We start from the raw sequence: 15,278 nt of genomic DNA, 5'->3' as shown, positions 1-15,278 counted from the left end.
CAAATGTATGAAGGTATGAGTCATCAAGTGTACAAAGATATGCAGTATACATTTGAGCTAAGTAATTCAGATATTAGAAGAATTAATCATAGAATATTAAGTAACTATGTGTAAAATGTTTGAATAAATAGATAATGGAACCAGAAATATGAGCAGGCAACAAAATATGATAAAAATAACTAGACTAGCCATGGAAGTAGACATTGGCTCCTTGGAAGAAAATGTGACAAACCTATGACAAACCTACAGAACATACTGAAAAGCAGAGACATCACTTTGACTACAAAGGTCCATATAATCAAAGCTATGGTTTTTCCAGTAGTTAAGTATGGATGTGAGAGTTTGACCATAAAGAAGGCTGAGTGCCAAAGAACTGATACTTTCAAACTGTGGTACTATAGAAGACTCTCAAGAGTTCCTTGGACAGCAAGGAGATAAAACCAGTCAATCTTAAAGGAAATAAACCCTGAATATTCACTGGAAGGACTAATGCTGAAGCTGAAGCTCTAATACTTTGGCTACTTGATACAAAGAGCCAACTCTTTGGAAAAGACCCTGATGCTGGCAAAGATTGAAGACAGGAGGAGAAGGTGACGACAGAAGATGAGATGGTTGGATGGCATCACTGATTCAATGGATAAGAGTTTGAGCAAACTCCAGGAAATAGTAAAGGACAGGGAAGATCAGTGTGCTGCAGTCCATGGGGTCGCAAAGAGTCAGACATGGCTTAATGACTGTACAACAACAACTTGAAAAACTAACTTTTAGAAATAAATAAATATGATATAGTTATTGAAATAAAATGGATTGCTAATCAGCAGACTAGAACTCAGTGAAGAGAGAAATACAAAATTGGATGATAACTGAAGATATGGTAGCAGAGTGAAAAAATAAAAAGAAAAATATAATAGAGTATAACAAGATAGGGGAGGTTTAATATTAGAGTTTTAGATTAGATTTTTAAAAATTCATCTATAGAAGATACACTTAAAATGGGAAATTTGAGAAATCAAAGCATATATTTTTCTCAACCACATATCAATCCTTCAAAAAATGGACTGTGTATAAAGTTTTAAAGCAAGTCCTCACAACTTTTATAGTACTGGTATCAAGAAACTATATTCTCTTACTACAGAGCAATTATATTAGGAATCAGTAATAGAAAGCTACATTTTATTTATTTATTTATTTATTTTTGAAAGCTACATTTTAAAAATATTCATGATTTAAAATGAAAATTCCAGAGCATCAGAATCACCTGGAGAGCTGAATAAAACTACACATGCCCAAGCTCTATCCCAGAGCTACTGAATCTGAATATCTACCGATGGAACACCAACTTCCATATTTTTGAAAAAAGCAACATGGGTGCTTTTGATGCACAGCCAGGTTTACAACTAACTACATTAACTCATCAGCTTGGCCATTATGTGAAATAATCCTTTCTATTGACATTTATGCTTCCTGGACTATCATATACATTTATATATACATACATATAAACACAGACTCATGTCAGTATGTGTATGTGTGTGTGTGTGTATAAACGTGTGTTTTCAGGCAATTTTTTCTCTTTCAATCATTCATCTATCTTCTATCTAATCTTGCACAGTATTTTATCTGTAAAAATGGGGGAAATAAAGAGTATATACTCAGGATTGTTGTGAGGATAAAATAAATCAATTCATATAATATGTTTAGAATAGTGTCTGACACTTAATAAACACTCAGTAAGTGTTATCTATTATCATTATACTTTAATAAATTCTTTACCATCTGAGCTACCAGGGAAGTCCATGAAATCAGAAGATGATTGCTTCTTGCCAGGAAAGCGATGACAAACCTAGACAGTGTATTGAAAAGCAGAGACATTACTCTGCTGACAAAGGTTCACATAATCAAGGCTATGGTCTTCCCAGTGGTCACATATGTTTGAGAGAGCTGGACCATAAAGAAGGCAGAATGCCAAAGAATTGATGCCTTTGAACTGTGATGCTGGGAAGACTCCTGAAAGTCCCTCGAACAGCAAGGAGAGCAAACCAGTCAATCTTAAGGGAGAACAACCCTGAATATTCACTGGAAGGACTGATGCCAAAGCTGAAGCTCCAGTATTGTGGTCATCTGATGTGAACAGATGACTCATTGGAAAAGTCCCTGATGCTGGGAAAGATTGAGGGCAGAAAGAGAAGAGGGCATCAGAGGATGAGACAGCTGGATGGCATCACCGATCCAATGAACATGAACTTGGGCACTCTGAGAGATGGTGAGGGACGGGGAAGTCTGGCATGCTGCAGTCCATGGGATTGCAAAGCGTCAGACAGGACTGGGCGACTGAACAACAACAAAATATATTCTAATATCTAACAGACTGAAATTCTCTTCATGAGTTGTCTTCTTTTAAATTATTAGATATTTTTGCCAGTTTATTCTTCCAAATGAATGTTGGAATACTTTTGTCACATTTCAGAAAAAAATCCTATTGAGATAGTAATTGAAATTATGTTAAATACATAAATTTTGGAAAGATATATAGTTTTATAATACCTACTTGAGTTTCTCTTTCTTTGTCCAAGACTTTTTTACTAAAAATGTATTCAGATATCTAAGTAGTTTAATTATAATTTTGTAACTAACGTTTAGTTTTATAACATCATGGTACAAAAATGTGACCTCTATCTTTTGGAGTCTTTATTTAGGGGTAAGGCTGATGGGAAAGTTGATGGTTAAGTTGTTTATCATGTTGAATATACTTTAATAGTCCATGGAATTTAAATTACATTAATTATATTAATTTTCATGACCCATTTTTGTTTGTCAAAAGCCAAGTCTAATACAAAATTGTACCTTAATTATGTTCTTTTTGAATTCCTAATTATTTTTCCTTCAGTTTGTATTTATGCTATATTATGTTTGCATGAAGGGGCTTCCCTGCTAGTTTAGATGGTTAAGAATCTGCCTGTAATGCAGGAGACCCGGGTTTGATCCGTGGGTCCAGAAGATCCCCTAAAGAAGGGAATGGCTACCCACTCCAGTATTCTTGCCTAGAGAATTCCATGGACAGAGGAGCCTGGCAGGCTTCAGCCCATGTTTTGCAAAGTCAGACATGACCGAGCGACTAACACTATATGTTGCATAAAAAGTCATGACTTGGATTTTTGTCTTCATAGTAGTATTTATAAGAATTATTTGGTTAAAAGGTAATTTTTTAAAAGATTGTAGGATGACTTAGTTTTTTATGATTAGGCTTATGAATATACTTAATATTCAGAAATTTGTAATCCATATTCAAAGGCAACCAAAATTTAGAGTTAAGATTTGATTTACCATATGACCATTTACCAATTTACCATATGACCATTTACCAAATGACCATAAACATGATTTTGCCTGTGTGTGTGTGTTTAGTTGCTCAGTCGTGTCCGACTCTTTGCGACCCTATGGACTGTAGCCCGCCTGGCTCCTCTGTCCATGGGGATTCTTCAGGCAAGAATACTGGAGTGGATTGCCAAGCCCTCCTCCAGGGGATCTTCCTGACCCAGGAATCAAACCAGGGTCTCCTGCATTGCAGGAGGATTCTTTACCAGCTGAGCTACCCAGGAAGCCCGGAATTGACTATAAATGTTCTGAAGCAAATAAATTGATTTAAAATGCTAAAAAAAAAAAAATCAAATTACCAGAAAAAAAAGTCAGATTGGCCTTGGATTTTTCCTCTGTAACAGAAAATATATTTATAATTGATATTTTATTAACACTGTTTATACTGTTATATTTATATGTTTGGTATTTCTCTTGCAGAGAAGAAATCCAAGACCAATCTGATTTTTTAAAAAATTTATTTTATTGAAGTATAGTTGATTTACAATGTTGTGTTAATTTCAATGGATAGTAAGATTTTTTTAACACATAACATGTTCATAAGTTGCTAGATCACACACATATTTTAAATTGCCACATTATTACACCATTTCATTGTACATAATTTCATGGCAGGAAAGAATATGATCTCCAAATTCCACATCCATCCATATTCTCTTCATTGAGGGTTAATCCTAATCAATATAAAACTACCCTGTTAGTCTTACTTAATATTTTTACTAGCATAGAATTTTAACTGAATTGCCTTCCCTGTGTTAATTTTATTTAATTTGCTTTGAAGGCGATGGTAACCCACTCCAATATTCTTGCCTGGAAAATCCCATGGATGGAGAGCCTAGTAGGCTGCAGTCCATGGGGTCACTAAGACTTGGGCACGACTGAATGACTTCACTTTCACTTTTCACTTTCCTGCATTGGAGAAGGAAATGGCAACCACTCCAGTGTTCTTGCCTGGAGAATCCCAGGGACGGGGGAGCCTGGTGGGCTGCCGTCTATGGGGTCGCACAGAGTCGGACACGACTGAAGCGACTTAGCAGCCGCAGCTGCAGCAATGCTACTTCACAATTTTCTTCTTGTTGTCATTTTATTAAAAGTGTGTTTCTTGTTGACTATAATTTAGAGAGTGGTTATAAAGCAGGACTTATGGGAGGGGGTGGCACTGACACACAGGTGTCTCTGATTAAGGACAGTGTGGGAAGGCTGAGATCAAGGTCTTCCTACAGCATCAGGTTTTGTCTGCTTCAGAAAGGATCTATACGTAACTTACTGGGGTTTTTTCTAGTCCAGCTAAACTGACTTGTGCTTAGTGGAAATTCCTCCAAGATTTTGATAGTAGTTTGATTGTAAGTATTGGTTCTCCGTATCCTAAGTTTTGGTCTTTTTCTTTTGCAGGAGATTGCAACAGGCACTATTTAACATGATCAGATTTTAACTTCAGGGAAGAAACTTTGCAGGCCATCTGTTTTATTAATAGTCATGCCACCTAATTAAATGAACAAATGAACAGGAATAGCATTTTTATTAATACATCTATTACTATCATTTGTATATTTTATATTAAAGTAAAAGCTATATAACCAAATTTGGTTTACAAATGTGGACAAAATACCAGATATAGATATTACCTTGCCATTCTGAAATGTACTGGATGTAGTAGCTCTTATTTTAATAGTACTGTACATATTTATACATAAAATCACATGTAGAGCTTTCCTTTTTCTTTCCTACAGAATTGGTGATACGGGACTAAAGCAATTTCTTGATGGTCCTGCAAGCACAAAGATAAGAGAATTAAACTTAAGTAACTGTATCCACCTGGGTGATGCCTCCATGGCAAAACTATCAGAACGGTACGATAAAACAATAATATTACATATATTATTAGTAGCTGTATATCTGTTGATATGAGAGATCAGAGATGGACTTTTGAAGCCATTTGGAAAATATCAGGGATGCCTAGAAGCTGGTCCAATATTCGGTTAAACCAAGTAAGATATTGGAGTCATAGATTAATATTTTCTATCTCTGTTTATTACTAATATCACCTTGGAGAAAGTTTGAGATGGAATCACTCAAGAAGTTATAAATAGCTATACCTGGGTGACTTACGTGTCTTTTTCAAGGACATTGTCTCTATGGAAACCTTTACTCCAGTGTATCCCAAGGGATATTCTAGTGGGTGAATTTATTCTTGATCCTCTTTACTTGTCAAAGGTCTTGTGTACACTACAGGGTGAAGTTCAATTCTTGTAGTAAATGTGTAAGGAAAAGGAGAGATTTAAATTTGTCCTTTTAGTGGTTATTCATCTTGGTATTTATATATATGAGTTTTTTTGCATGCATGCAATATTTTTTTCTTATCAGAAATTGAAATATGAAATGAAATCACAGAAAAAATATTTCACTCAGCTGTGTATTGTCCACTTTTAAGCTTACTATTAACATTAACATTATGATGAGAAAAATAAAATCCTTGTTTAAATAGCATTTGCTTTCCCCAGATGGTTTTTATGCAAAGAAATTGCTATTTGACAGGGTGATGAAAAGTTTAAGGTAATTTTTCATGCTACTTTCTTTCAGGTGCTATAATTTAAACTACTTGAATTTACGAAATTGTGAACATCTGACTGACCTAGGAGTTGAATTTATTGCAAACATCTTTTCGTTGGTATCGGTTGATCTCTCTGGAACAGACATCTCTAATGAGGTAAGAAAAAAAAAGACTTCTATTGTTTTCTGTAACACAATCATTTCTATTTTGTAAACAATGGAGAGAACAACAATTATTTATTTCTTAAATTATTGGATTATAAAGGGTAAGTTTGGGAAATTTTTTTCTGGAATAGTGATGGTTGAGGTTATTTGTAAATCAATGGTTTTGTTTCTACTTCAAAAAATGGCAAAATACAATATTTGCAGGAAAGTCCTGACAGATCAGACTGTTAGATCTGAAATTTGTTTCAACTATGGACATTTGCTCATTGTGAAGATATATTTTAGATCGCTTAAATATATTTCCCTTGTGGATTACACATTCCAAAAGACTACTTTGTGCTTTTAGATCCAAGTCTCTAGTTCAAAACTGAAATCTAAAAATGGCCTCCTCAATAAAAAATAAGTTTTTAAAAAATGAAAACAAGAGGGGGAATAAAAATGGCCTCTTCAAATCTATAAAAGGATATATTTTAAGAAACTAATTTCCTGCAAGCTGCTGTAGCTACTCATTAGAGCTGAAACACAGGTCACACCCATCCTACCTTTCCAGCACTGCTCCATTCAAAATGAAGATAAATCCAGAGATTTGTCATGTTTCTGAAAGACTTTAATGGACTGCAGTTAGACAATAAATATGCTGGCTTCTCTTGAAATCAGAGCATTAGGAGGGACAGAAGAAGACAACAGAGGTGAGGATCTCTCCCCCATGTGCTTGCTAAATCCCTAGTCATCCCTCAGTCTCATCAGATACCACTGTCTCTGAGGCCTTCTCTGAGAAGTCCTACCATACAGGCAAATACAGCAACTTCTCTGTGTACATCTGCACCTCAGTGTTTCCTTTACCATGACCTCTTTCTCACCACATTACTGATACCTGTGTTATATGTCCATCTTTCCCCCACATTCAGTAGCCTCTTTTAAATAAAGAACTGTGTGTGTTTATTGGTACAGTTCTTTCTCTTCTTTACCTAAGAGTGAATTTAGATTTGGCCTCCATTCTGCTAGCTGGTCTCCTCTCCTCTTTCTTGGAATGTTGTTGTTGGTGGTGGTTTAGTTGCTAAGTTGTGTCTGAATCTTGCGACCCCATGGACTGTAGCCTGCCAGGCTCCTCTGTCCATGGGATTCTCCAGGCAAGAATACTGGAGTGGTTTGTCATTTCCTTCTCCAGGGGATCTTCCCAACCCAGGAACCAAACCTACGTCTCTGGCATTGCAGGCAGCTTCTTTACCAACTAAGGAGTGTTGGAGTCTTGTCTAAATGTAGAATGAGATGGGGAAGTTGGGATAGTTACATGTAGTCAACTCATTACGGTGAAATCAAGCCTGGTCTTCTCAATGCTGTCTTTTGACAGCCCATCTGGTCTTTGGTTTCCTTCCAGGGAAATCCCAGATCTATATTACCTGTCCCAGCTCCAAGGTCCCCTCAAGTTTTGGGGCTCCTTTGTCGTATGTGCCTTGCTCTGGGCCCCTTTGGGTCATCCTGAGGTGTGGGACTCTGTGAGGCCTTCTTAGGCCCACAGTCCCAGACATCCCCTGCAGACATTTCCCACTTTTACATCTGGGTGTATTTGTTCTCAGACCCATGCCTCACCCTTCTTACTCTCCTACAGAGTGGCTGACATGTCAGTTAGATTCCAGCTGGGTTTGGTGCTTGTAAAGTATCTATGAACAACAGGAGGGTCGGAAGCAGAGAGAGGCCAGGGTTTTTGTCCACCTTTCCCTGCATTATTATTATCAGCTGCATTTCTTTTGTGATCTACTCCCTTTGGTCAGGATTGTTGTGGTTCCAGTTTCCCACATGACCTTGGACTTTGGGCTGTCAGAAACACTATCTCTTTCCATTGTCCTTCCAGCATAGGCATGGTACTGGCTTCCTGCTACTGCTAATATCTAGATTTTGTCCTTATTCCATTAGGCTCCTAAGGTGTCTAATACCTATTAGTCAGTTTTCTCTCACGATTATATTTCCTCAGTTTCAAACAAGAGTTGTTTTTATTTTCCTCATTAGATTTTAGCTGGTACAATGATGAGCATAGGGAAACTCTGATCCCTTGTTGTTTTTCACAAGCATACGAGGGAAAGATAGAATGAGTTCTCATGTACTCTTATATTCCCAACCTATCAGGAGATAGAGCCCAGGAAGGTCTGGAAGTGGGCCCTGTACCCCAGCATCTCATCCTTTTGCTTCCCTCTGGCTCTCCCTTCCCCTCTTCTTCTTCCAAGCTCCCCTCCTTCCTGCTCTGCTCTCTCCCTTCCCCTCCCCTTTCCCTTCTCTTCTCCTCTCCCCTCTTCTCTTCTTTGCTCCCTGTCTTTTCTCTTGGCATAGTTTCTTTATCTAATCTGGGGGTGGAAGACATGTTCCAACTGATTATATGGTTTTTAAAAACGTCATGCTCCAAGTCTTTCAGGGTTTAGAATTTTAAGTCCAGGATGTTTTTCTACTGTGCTGTTCTGTAAAAACCCTTCCCTGACACATACAAGCAGAAGGCCCAGCTGTTGTCTGAAGGATCACAGGGTAATGAGAAGGATCAAAGCACATTATGATTACATCAAAATATAATTCCACCACAGCACTCCTCACAACCTGAAGTATCTGGTGAACAATTGTTGAATTCACAAAAGGAGGTTTAGATGCTCGATCTTAGCTTTCAGCATTTGTGAAAAACTCAGTTTTTATTTTCAAAGATCATATATTAACATTTTTATCAACTGAGGATAAGTATAAAGTTTAGGGATATAGCCTCAAGTCCCATTCACTGTTTTATTTTCTTGTAAAAAAAAAAATTAAACAATCTGAAAGAATACTTGTGGAGAAGAAAGTTAGTTGTTTTCTGCTAAAAGATGGAAAAATTAGTCTTCTGAAGGCTATTGTTTTCTTCCTTCCAATCAGTGAAATTCTGACCTAAGAGGCAAATGACTGACAACACAAGGCACAACAGCAGCTAACCTCAAACAGCCAAATTAAAATGAGTCAGCCCAGATGTCAAACTGGGCAGCTAATACCAGCCTGGACTGTAGGTCTGATGAAGTGCAAATATGACTACAGATTTAACACTTAGGATTTAAACTCTGGAATGTTGCAGATATTACCAGAGGTCAAATGTGACCATTTATACCTTTGGGAAAAAATATGTTTTCTAATAATTATGTTCACTCACGATTCTTTTCAATAGTGTTTTCAGTTTGAATCATACTACATATTTAGTTAACAAATATTTATTCTGACTACATTGTGCTTAGTGCTAAGGGTACTGAATCAGGAAAACAGACTCGGCCCCTCCTCCTAGCCCTTATATGCTAGTGGAAGACAGGTGTGGAACAATGGTCATTAAACGAGATGGGTGCGGGAAACAAACAGAAAGGAAACTTAACCTAAATCAAAGTCAGAGAAGACCTTCTTTTACAAGAGAAGGAGAAGGGGTATGTGGTAAGTCACAGAAACAGCTTGCACAAAGATAAAGAGGTTGAAAGTACGGTGGCATTAAAGACATCTGCACATTTGGATATAGCTTGATTCTGAGGAGAGTGGTGAGAGATGATGTTGGACAGGTAGGCAGGGGCCAGGTCACGAGGGGCCCAGAAGCCACAGTGAGGAATTTGTTCTCTGCCTTGTTGGCAATAAAAGGACATTCAGTATTGTCAATTAGGCCATAACGTATTAAAACTGAAATTTTGAAAAGATCACTCTATCTGCTGGATAGACATGGGAATAACGCACTAGGGCTTCTCTAGTGGCCCAGGCAGTAAAGAATCCACCTGTAAAGCCAGAGATCTGGGTTCGATCCCTGGGTCAGGAAGATCCCCTGGAGAAGGAAATGGCAACCCACTCCAGTATTCTTGCTTGGAGAATCCCATGAACAGAGAAGCTTGGCAGGGTACAGTCCAGGGGGTCACAAAGAGTCCGACATGCCTGAGTGACTAAGCATAAATGGTCAGTGACTGATTATAAAGCAGTAATCCAGGTGAAAAATTATGAGGGTCAGTATCAGGGCTAGAACCAGGGAGATGGTAGTAAGGCTGACACAGCAGATTTGAGAGACATTTGGAGAAAGAATCAATGGGAACTAGAGACAGAATGAATATGGAGGTAAGGAAGAGAAGGAGAAAATCAAGGACGATGCCAGATTTTTGGCTTGAGTGGCTGTATAACTGGTGGTATCCCTTACTGAGCTGTGTCCTTTCCACAGTGGGAGGAGAAGGATTGCTACAGGTTGGGGAAATAGGCATATTTAGTTTGAGTCACCTGTAAGACAGCTATACAGAGATGTAGAAGAGCTCTAGAAATAAGCAGGGAAATCAGTGAAATTTACTACTCGAAGGTAGAAGAGCTCTTTAAGGTTGCATGGGTAATGGGCTTTTATGTTTGGAAAATCATGGATGCTCATGAGGAAGGTAATCAGCAAAGAAAAAACTATAGATATTTAGAAATCAAGCAATATATTTAACTGAGAAAACTAATTTAAATGGGGACAGCAAGGAAGAGAACAGTTACTTCAAACTTTATACATTCCTTTTAATAATTTTATTGTCTTTAGCCATTCCTTTTTAGAAAAATAGTGACTAATCTATTACATCATCCAAGAATAAAAATTGCTTAGGAAGTTGTCTAATAAGCATATTTTACAGAAAGAGGAAGGATATCAATTTTCATCTTCCAATATAAAGAGAATAGGGTTTGTAAGTGAAGGAAATAGCTTACTAATATGATGATATTTTATGGTATCTTTAAAAATCTTTAATTTTCTATAGCCTTTTCTTAATGTCTAATTCAGCAGGATGTTATTCATTCCTTATTACCCCAGAGGGTTGTTTGAATATAAGGTTATATTTCCACATACATGGGAACATGTTTTCTGCTAGTTAGGAGAATTATCATTTACTGAAGACCACAGGATCCCCAGTTAGGACAGTTAAATCTGTTGCTTAGGTTGTCTTAGTCACCACCCATACTTGTTTAAAGGAAAAATGAGTCAGAGCTATGTTCCAGACATATGCTTAGACAGTGGTTTAAGAAGACTCTTTCATTTGCCTGATTTTCAAAATTTTTCACCATCAGCACTAGAAAAATGTTCACCCTAAGTGTCCATTGTGTAGGCCATCACCAGGCGTCCCCTCACGAGAATGTAACACCCATGAGGCTGAGACTTAATTTTGTTCACTGCTGTTTTCCCAGAATCCTGAGGGTAGTAGATGCTTGATAAATATTCACTGAATTAAGGAACAAATGCTGAGCTCTACAATACCAAATATGAGTAAGATTTGTTCCCTGCAGCCTGATTTGGAAGAGTAAGTGTGACTCATTTAAATATGGTATGGAAGATGGAGTGATAGAGGATGCAGAGAAAGGGATCTATTAACTCAGCCAGTCTAACACAAAAGCATGCCTATGCTTGCTTACTCAGGGAACTTTATGCAGCTTAGTACTGCTAGAACATGCTGTGAAAAGGAGATGTTACCAATAGAATGTCACGCTATGCCAAGGAGTCTAGACTTGAATCAATGATGAAGTAGCACCTAGAAGGGGAGTCACAGTCATGGTCAACCTCCCATTTTAGATTATCTGGGTTATTCTATTTGCTTGGGCTCCAAAACCATTGCGGATGGTGACTGCAGCCATGAAATTAAAAGACACTTGCTCCTTGGAAGAAAAGCTTTGACAAACATAGTGAAAGTGAAGTTGCTCAGTCATGTCCGACTCTTTGCAACTCCGTGGACTGTAGCCCGCCAGGCTCCTCTGTCCGTGGGATTCTCCAGGCAAGAATACTGAAGTTGGTTGCCATTTCCTTCTCCAGGGGATCTTCCCGCCCAGGGATCGAACCCGGGTCTCCCACATTGCAGGCAGACGCTTTACTCTCTGAGCCACCAGGGAATCCCATACACAGCATATTAAAAAGCAGAGACATCACTTTGTTGGCAAAGGTCCAGTCAGTTGTATAGTTTTTCCAGTAGTCATGTATGGATGTGAGAGCTGTACCATAAAGAAGAATTAATGCTGAAGAATGAATGCTTTTGAACTGTGGTGCTAGAGAAGACTCTTGACAGTCCCTTGAACTGCAAGGAGATCAAACCAATAAATACTAAAGGAAATCAACCCTGAATATTCATTGGAAGGACTGATGCTAAAGCTGAAGCTCCAATACTTTGGCCACAAAGAAAGACATGTTTCTTTTGGTGTTAGTTCTAGAAGGTTTTGTAGGTCATCATAGAACAGAGGATAGGATGGTTGGATGGCATTACTGATTCAATGGACATGAGTTTGAGCAAACTCTGGGAGAGAGTGAAGGACAGGGAAGCCTGGCATACTGCAGTCCATGGGGTCACAAAGAGTCAGATACAACTTAGCAACTGAACAACAACAAATTCTCTGGGGGATAGATTGGAGGGGAAAGTAGTGGGAGTTATTTCAGTAGTTAAAGAAAGAGATGCATTTTTTAACTAGGTCAGAGTAATAGTGTGGAAAGAACACCGTCAAGACTACTTAGGAGGTAAAACTGAAAGAATTTGGTGACTGACTAGATGGGGAAGATAAGGGCCTAGAGGTCAAGAGGATAAGAATGATTCCAAATCTGAATTTGGGTGGATGGAGGCCCTACCTCAAAGAAAGTTAAGTAATGCAGGAAAAGTAACAGGTGTTGAGGGAAAGGCTCAGAAATAAAGAGAAATAGCTCCAGAAAGAATGAAGAGGCTGAACCAGAGAGAAAACAACGCCCAGTTGTGGATGTGACTAGTGATGGAAGTAAAGCCTGATGCTGTAAAGAACAATATTGCATACAAACCTGGAATGTTAGGTCCATGTATCAAGATAAATTAGAAGTGGTCAAACAGGAGATGGCAAGAGTGAACATTGACATTTTAGGAATCAGTGAACTAAAATGGACTGGAATGGGGGAATTTAATTCAGATGACCATTATATCTACTACAATGGGAAAGAAACCCTTAGAAGAAATGGAATAGCCCTCATAGTCAACAAGAGTCTGAAATGCAGTACTTGGGTGCAATCTCAAAAACAACAGAATGATTTCTGTTTGTTTCCAAGGCAAACCATACAACATCACAGTAATCCAAGTCTATGCCCCAACCACTATTGCTGAAGAAGCTGAAGTTGAACAGTTCTATGATGATCTACAAGACCGTCTAGAACTAAAACCAAAAGAAACATGTCCTTTTTATCATAGGGGACTGGAATGCAAAAGTAGGAAGTCGAGATACCTGGGGTAGCAGGCAAGTTTGACCTTGGTGAACAAAATGAAGCAAGGCAAAGGCTAACAGAGTTTTGCCAAGAGAACACACTGGTCATAGCAAACACCCTACACAAGAGACAACTCTACACATAGACATTATCGATGGTCAATACCAAAATCAGATTGATTATATTCTTTGCAGCCAAAGAAGGAGAAGCTCTATACAATCAGCAAAAACAAGACCAGGAGCTGACTGTGGCTCAGATCAAGAACTCCTCATTGCCAAATTCAGACTTAAATTGAAGAAAGTAGGGAAAACCGCTACACCATTCAGGTATGACCTAAATCAAATCCCTTACGATTATACAGTGGAAGTGACAAATAGATTCAAGGGATTAGATCTGATAGACAGAGTGCCTGATGAACTATGGATGAAGGTTCATAACATTGTACAGAGACGGTGATCAAAACTATCCCCAAGAAAAAGAAATGCAAAAAGGCAAAATGGTTGTCTAAGGAGGCCTTACAAACAGCTATGAAAAGAAGAGAAGCAAAAGGCAAAGGAGAAAAGGAAAGATATAAGTATCTGAATGCAGAGTTCCAAAGAATAGCAAGGAGAAGAAAGCCTTCCTAAGTGAACAATGCAATGAAGTAGAGGAAAGCAACAGAATGGGAAAGACTAGAGATCTCTTCAAGAAAATTAGAGATACCAAGAAAACATTTCATGCAAAGATGAGCACAATAAAGGATAGAAACAATAAAGGCACAATAAAGGATAGGTATGGACCTAACAGAAGAAGAAGATATTAAGAATAGGTGACAATAATACACAGAAGAACTGTACAAAAAAGATCTTAAAAACCCAGATAATCTTGATGCTGTGATCACTCACCTAGAGCCAGACATCCTGGAGTGCAAAGTCAAGTGGGTCTCAGGAAGCATCACTACGAACAAAGCTAGTGGAGGTGATGGAATTCCATCTGAACTATTTCAAACCCTAAAAGATGATGGTGTGAAAGTGCTGCACTCAATATGCCAGCAAATTCAGAAAACTCAGCAGTGACCACAGAACTGGAAAAGGTCAGTTTTAATTCCAATCCCAAAGAAAGGCAGTGCCAAAGAATGTTCAAATGACCACACAATTGCACTCATCTCACATGCTAGCAAAGTAATGCTCAAAAGTCCCCAAGCTAGGCTTCAATAGTAAGTAACCATGAACTTCCAGAGGTTAAAGCTGGATTTAGAAAAGACAGAGGAATCAAAGATCAAATTGCCAACATCCATTGAATCATAAAAAAAGGCAAGAGAATTCCAGAAAAACATCTACTTCTTCATTGACTATGCTAAAGCCTTTGACTGTGTGGATCACAACAAAGTGTGGAAAATTCTTCAAGAGATGGGAATACCAGACTACCTCCTGAGAAATCCATAAAGAGGTCAAGAAGCAACAGTTAGAACTGGACATGGAACAATGGACCGGTTCCAAATTGGAAAGGAATTTGTCAGGCTGTATATTGTCACCTTGCTTATTTAACTTGTATGCAGAGTACATCAGGCAAAATGCCAGGCTGGATTAGCACAAAGCTGGAATTAGGATTGCCGGGAGAAATATCAACAACCTCAAATATGCAGATGTCACCACTCTGCAGAAAGTGAAAAGGAAATAAAGAGCCTCTTGATGAAAGTGAAAGAGGAGAGTGAAAAAACCGGCTTAAAACTCACCATTCAAAAAACGAAGATCATGGCATCTGGTCCCATCACTTCATGGCAAATAGATGGGGAAACAATGGAAACAGTGACAGGCTTTATTTATTTTGGCTCCAAAATCACTGCAGATGGTGACTGCAGCCATGAAATTAAAAGATGCTCCTTGGAAGAAAAGCTATGACCAACCTAGACAGCATATTAAAAAGCAGAGACATTTCTTTGCTGACAAAGGTCCATCTAGTCAAAGCTATGGTTTTTCCAGTAGTCCTGTATGGATGTGAGAGTTGGACTATAAAGAAA

The 15,278-nt window shown here is 38.2% G+C and overlaps 1 protein-coding gene across 2 annotated transcripts in view; it reads left to right on the top strand.

Annotated features, from left to right (window-relative positions):
* The window catches only part of FBXL13 (F-box and leucine rich repeat protein 13), a 226,980-nt gene that overhangs the window by 145,474 nt on the left and 66,228 nt on the right, over positions 1 to 15,278 (top strand). For both annotated transcript variants that reach the window (XM_070787705.1, XM_019958626.2), the window contains 2 exons: positions 5,106 to 5,225; positions 5,956 to 6,082. In XM_070787705.1, coding sequence (XP_070643806.1) covers positions 5,106 to 5,225; positions 5,956 to 6,082 — 247 coding nt within the window. The remainder of the gene's footprint in view (positions 1 to 5,105; positions 5,226 to 5,955; positions 6,083 to 15,278) is intronic.

Source organism: Bos indicus, chromosome 4 (genome assembly GCF_029378745.1).
Source record: "Bos indicus isolate NIAB-ARS_2022 breed Sahiwal x Tharparkar chromosome 4, NIAB-ARS_B.indTharparkar_mat_pri_1.0, whole genome shotgun sequence".
NCBI lineage: Eukaryota > Metazoa > Chordata > Mammalia > Artiodactyla > Bovidae > Bos > Bos indicus.
Note: the sequence above shows the minus strand (reverse complement) of the source record. Positions and strands in the feature narration are given on the sequence as shown.